Source organism: Aphanomyces invadans (genome assembly GCF_000520115.1).
Source record: "Aphanomyces invadans strain NJM9701 unplaced genomic scaffold supercont1.6, whole genome shotgun sequence".
NCBI lineage: Eukaryota > Oomycota > Saprolegniomycetes > Saprolegniales > Verrucalvaceae > Aphanomyces > Aphanomyces invadans.
Genome location: NW_008580151.1, coordinates 221,938 through 227,330, shown reverse-complemented (window position 1 = coordinate 227,330; position 5,393 = coordinate 221,938). Strand labels below are relative to the sequence as shown.

At 59.4% G+C, this 5,393-nt stretch overlaps 3 protein-coding genes across 3 annotated transcripts; 1 reads left to right on the top strand and 2 right to left on the bottom strand.

Annotated features, from left to right (window-relative positions):
* Nucleotides 1–192: 192 nt before the first annotated feature.
* On the bottom strand, nucleotides 193–1,883 carry H310_03836 (hypothetical protein). The gene is made up of 3 exons (XM_008867888.1): nucleotides 1,357–1,883; nucleotides 1,038–1,307; nucleotides 193–993 (listed from the first exon to the last, which is right to left on the bottom strand). Exons 1-3 carry the CDS (start codon nucleotides 1,740–1,742, stop codon nucleotides 246–248), a joined length of 1,404 nt encoding a protein of 467 aa, XP_008866110.1. The 5' UTR covers nucleotides 1,743–1,883; the 3' UTR covers nucleotides 193–245.
* On the top strand, nucleotides 1,797–3,064 carry H310_03835 (hypothetical protein). The gene has a single exon (XM_008867887.1). It carries the CDS (start codon nucleotides 2,137–2,139, stop codon nucleotides 2,824–2,826), a length of 690 nt encoding a protein of 229 aa, XP_008866109.1. The 5' UTR covers nucleotides 1,797–2,136; the 3' UTR covers nucleotides 2,827–3,064.
* On the bottom strand, nucleotides 2,980–4,332 carry H310_03834 (hypothetical protein). Its single transcript, XM_008867886.1, has one exon. It carries the CDS (start codon nucleotides 4,284–4,286, stop codon nucleotides 3,552–3,554), a length of 735 nt encoding a protein of 244 aa, XP_008866108.1. The 5' UTR covers nucleotides 4,287–4,332; the 3' UTR covers nucleotides 2,980–3,551.
* Nucleotides 4,333–5,393: the final 1,061 nt, after the last annotated feature.

Here is a 5,393-nt window from a genome sequence, read left to right as displayed (position 1 = left end):
TACGTCAGGCAACTTGTTCGTCAAATCATCCTGGACGTTTTCACCGCTTGTCGATTGTGGTGCTGCCGTTGGACACCACGTCGTGGCGCTCCACGTAGCGCTAGCTGTTCCGTGCCAAACGACCTTCCACACAGATGCAGCAGCAGTCTGCTGCGACCATGTGCCGTCGTCGACCCCACACCACCCGACAAACCGAGCGCAAACTCGACAAACATGAGTTACAACAAGGTTTACCCCGATGGCGTTCACGAACACGTCGCTGCGACGGGAAAGACCTCCATGTCGTCAACGATGCTCACGCGAGCATACGCGACAGCACCGCCCTTGTTGGGCGGCGCAAAGAACTGTGGCGGTCGGATGGGGGCCATGGTTGGGCTAGTGCTTTCGTTGCTCGAGGTGTCGGTCGTGTCGTCGATGGCGAGGTGGAGGTCGTCCCGCGGCACGACTTGCCTTTCAAGGAACGGCACGTCTTGCCTCCGCACGATCCCAACCACGACCTTGTCGGCCTTTGTCGTCGACAACGTCACGACGACAACTATCGTGGCGGTGGGGTGGCGAAGGAACGTCGCGAGTAGCGACGACAGCGACGTCGCGGGCTCGACCTCGACGTACGGCAGTGTGCCGCCGCACACGCCATTCGTGACGGGGTACAGTCCCGTGCCGTGGGCGTACACGAGCGTCGTGGGGGCGACCGAATCGTCGGGAGACTGGATGTGGAGGAGGTGGCTGCCGAGCGGTACGTCGTCGGGAGGCGCAACGTCCGTGATGGCGACCACCGACGTCATGTAGTCTCGCACGGATCGTTTGCCAAGGTCGAGGACACACTGCAGGAGGTCGACATCGTCCGCCGTCAAGCCAGCACGAGGGTTGTGCAGGTGCTGCAGTTGCACGAGGGCCTTGAGCTCGTCGCGAGAGTACGCCAGGTTCGACGCGGTTTCGCCCACGGTGTGGTTCAGGAACACCGAGATCGGGTACGAGATCGGGTACGTCAGCCTACAAACGTGGGAGGGGACCGCGCGCCCAAGCAAGATGCGTACCGAATGAGCACCCGGAGGAGCGGGACACATGCGGCGCCGATCACGAGCTGCCGGTCGCCCGTGCAAAGGGCCGTCGGAACAATTTCGCCAAACAGCACGACAAACGTGACGGAAAACACCACCGACGCGACGGGGTTGATGAGCGTGTTGAGGAAGATCGGCAGCGCTTCGTTCGCGAGCGCGTTCATGAAGACGAGTGTTACCAGTAGCAGCCGGTGGTGCGTCAAGACCGGCAGCAAGCGCGCCGCCGCATGTCGCGCCGCCGTCGACCTGGCATGCACCCGTGACGCACGACGACCGACGCATCACACGCACGTACCCTTCCATCTTCAACACGGAGAGATGCATCGTGTCCAAAGAAAGCACTCCGACAGTCAGCCCCGACATGGCGCCGGCCAAGACCACGAGCAACATCACGCTGCCGACCGCCCCGATAAACTTGGTCGGGTCGCATGCGTACGTCACGTACGATTCGTCTTGGCAAGCGTGCGACGACTCGCGCAGTCGAGACGATGTGAAGGGGACGACGGGTGAGTCGGCCTTTGTGTACACTTGGCCGCGATACATGAGCTCGCCGGACGAACGGTGCTCGACGAGGTGGGTCACCTGCGACGGGGCCTCGGCGGCTACAGCCGCGACAATGCTACAGAGGAGTAGTGCTACCACGGCGTTGCAGGTCGCGACGCAGGACCGGCAGCGGGGCATTGTACGCGGCGGCCGTGACGACGACGGAGTTATGGACGAACTCGAATTTGGCCTTGGTGTGAATCGTCGATTTCGAACTTTCGTGCGGGAAACGGAACCGTGGCATGTTTGGAACGATAGGTCGTCGACCACATCCTCCCCACCATCAAGCCACGGCACGAATCGGTCACCTTTCCACGCACGGATCATTTCCTGCGTCGCGCTTCGGTTGTGTCGCGGAGGAAGGTTGGCATGCCAAGTGTGTCCACGAGAGTCTCGCGCCGGGACGCCGTGACCATCGCCAAACAGCACCTGTCGACATCCCCAGCAGGGCATCGCCTGCCCTTCATCCATTTCATTCGCGCTGGACGGATTATCCACACAGTTGGGTACATCGTCGACATGAAGGTCTCGGATGGACAACAGTCGCTCGCACATTGGAACGGCATGTAGGAGACGAAGCACGACCGAGTCGTCCATGTCGAGGCGCGCTCTGCACTCAACATGTGCCAACGTAGAAGGTTGTGTACCCCCTACGTGCGGACGCGCGCGGCCGCATCTTCAAGCGGTCCATCCTCTCGAAACGTGCGACGGGCAGAGTCCTCAAGATCTCGCAAGGATGATACACGCCATGACGACACAAGACCATCCACTCCTGCAATTGTATAGCGAACTCGATCAGCATGGGGCATGCCGTGGGCAAAGCTCATCCAAAGACAGTGCTCCATTGGCACCAAAACGTCCCAAAGGTCGTCGTGGCGTTGTAGCGTCGAATGCCATCCACGAGAGCTGCTACGTCACACCAGAGCCTGGACAACGCATCGCCTCGACAAAACGATCCGAGAAAGAACGGCGGGGTCGGTTCAAGAGGCTCTGTGTGCCGGGTCCTAATGACGACGCCACAGCTCCGTGCCGTCTACAACACAAAGCATCCGACGCATCGTCCACCTTGCACCGTCGCAGAAAGCTCACCTCGATCGTGACGGCAGGTGAATCGAATGGACGCCCGAGGTCCTGTCGGAGTGGCACCCACCCGAGTACGCCGCAATCGATCTGGCGTCGCACGCCGTGTTTCGACAACTGCACACAAGGCCCACGTCCTTGAACGCATGCACTAGGCCTCGCCTTGGTTAATACAGGAGATCCCCGAGAAGAAGATGGCGCTCGCCGCCTCCCTCGACGCTCTCTGCGTCGGACACTTTGATCATGACAGGTGCCAGATCTTCATGTCGAAGGTGTATGGCAGGGTGAGCATAGTTAGGATGCGCTTTACGACGGCCGACGCGTGGGAGAACCCTTGCTTACACGCGTCGCATGTGTTGGAATCGAAATGAAGTCTACGGCCCCTCTATTTCATCGTACATTGGCGCCAAACAAGGACATCGCCCGACACAGCGTCACGATGGCGGACGCGCGCTCGATCATGCTGGAGTCGGCAACGGACCCAACGCAGACGTCAACTTGCACCTGTACATAGTGTCTGCCTTGGCTTTTCGCTGGAATCCCTTCTCGGTCAGCCATGCCATGTCAAAGTCAACCACATGAATGGACCCAACACATCGGCACGTGCCACCACCCTGACGAGAACCAAGATGGCAAGCACTCTGAATTCATCCAGCAACATGTCACTGTGGACCGCGACCCCGCCCGAGGTGGCTGAGACGATGGCAAACATTGCCAAGACAGCACGGCACAAGCACGCGCGTTTGATGTGCTCGTTAGCTTGTTAGCTTGGAGTCGCGAGTATTTTCAGTCCCACCCCGACTGAATCGCGACAGCGCAAGGAAGTCATGTGCGGTGGAATCACATTGCATTTACAAATGCGTCACTCTACTTCAAGTGTTGTTGCAGAAAAGGAAGGGCTTCGTCAAACCAAGCAGCGTGGAACGCTTCCGCCGTGGTGGCGTCGTTCAAGTCGCCGCGGTTCACCCAGCCATGGGCCACTGAGGGAAACTCGCGGAGTTTGTGGGCAATGCCTCGAGCCTCCAGCGTCTTCTCGACTTCACCGCCAGGCTTGAGCCACGCAGGGTCGTTGCCAGCAGCGAGAATCAACTGCGGCACCGTGATCGACTCGGCGATCTTGGCGCCGCTGCCTTCGCCATGGAACAGTTGCTCGGCGGCCCAAGACGGGTGGAACGAAATGCCAGCAGACAATACGGTCGATTTGAATGCACTGTACTTGGCGACAACCCATGCGCCCCAGCAATAGCCCAACGCACCAAACTTGGTCACGCCGTGGTTGGTTTGGAAGTGGGCGACGACGTCTTCGATCTTGCCGACGAGGCCTTCAAACGGACGGTCCTTGATCCATGCGCCCACATTCGACAGGTCAGCCACGTAGTCTGTCGTCAAGTCCACAAGCGCAACCTTGTAATGAGCGCTGAGGTTGACACAGTTCTCCTTGGTCCGGCCAGAGTCGGGGCCAAACACGTCTGGGAAGACGAGAACGAGGGTGGACGTCGCGGCGTTGTCGTAGAAGAAGACGTCCGTGTTGCCAACCTTGATCGGGGTCGCATTGCTCGTGGTCGGGTTCGCAGGAAGCGAGTTGGGAGGGCAGCAGCTCATGGCACAAGCGGGTGTCGATGTCGACGAACAATTGAAAGTGACCAAATTCTAGGATTGTCCTACTAAAGTTCGATCGCACTTTATCGAGTACAGCGTAATCAAGTGTTCACGGCAACATGGCGCTGGCGCAATCGCAAGCCGCACACGGCGCTGCGTCCGCCCCTGCGAGAGTCGCGCATGGCCTCCTCGCATCCTACCTCATTACTTACTCGTGGGGATACCACCTTGGGCGCAATGGGACAGGTATGACGGCATCATCTTGATTGAGAATCCGACTGGGACCAGTCCTCGACTCCCGTTCCGTTGGGAGAGGATGACATCGATGCTGGGTGCTACAACGAACGATAATTATGGTTGGATCTGTGTCTGTCCAAGGTCCCGCGGGCAATCCCGATGGCCACCATCGGAATGGAGGCAACTACACAGGTACAACCTCCTCGAGGAAAGATCAACCCAGCGACGACATGGCACTGGCACACTGCGGCGTCGGGCTGCCACCACCACAGACTGCCGCAGAGATGCCTACGTTGAGCTTTCACCACCGCTGGACTCAAGCACACAATCGGGGCACACTAAACATGGGAGGTGCTGCTGTAGCCATGACCATGGTCCAGTGCAGTCAAGTCCCAGCCTGCGCAGAACGCTGCTTCCGCCGTGAAAGTCCGTGAAACTCGGCCATGCCATGATGGTGGAGCCGGTGGTCAAGTGTCGCACTGCGTGAGTGCGCGACGAGCCATTGGCACTTGACATGGAATGCAGCATTTCTTAAAGTTCCTGCAGAGATCAGACACCAAGTCGTCGAGACACTAGCAGCATGCAAGGAGGATCCGAGTGGTCGTATGGGACACAATCGCAAGCCGCACACGGCGCTGCGTCCGCCCCTGCGAGAGTCGCGCATGGCCTCCTCGCATCCAACATGTCACTGTGGACCGCGACCCCGCCCGAGGTGGCTGAGACGATGGCAAACATTGCCACAGCACGGCACAAGCACGCGCGTTTAATGTGCTCGTTAGCTTGCATGGCCCCAAGAGCTCCAGGGCCGCGTCGTTAGCTTGGAGTCGCGAGTATTTTCAGTCCCACCCCGACTGAATCGCGACAGCGCAAGGA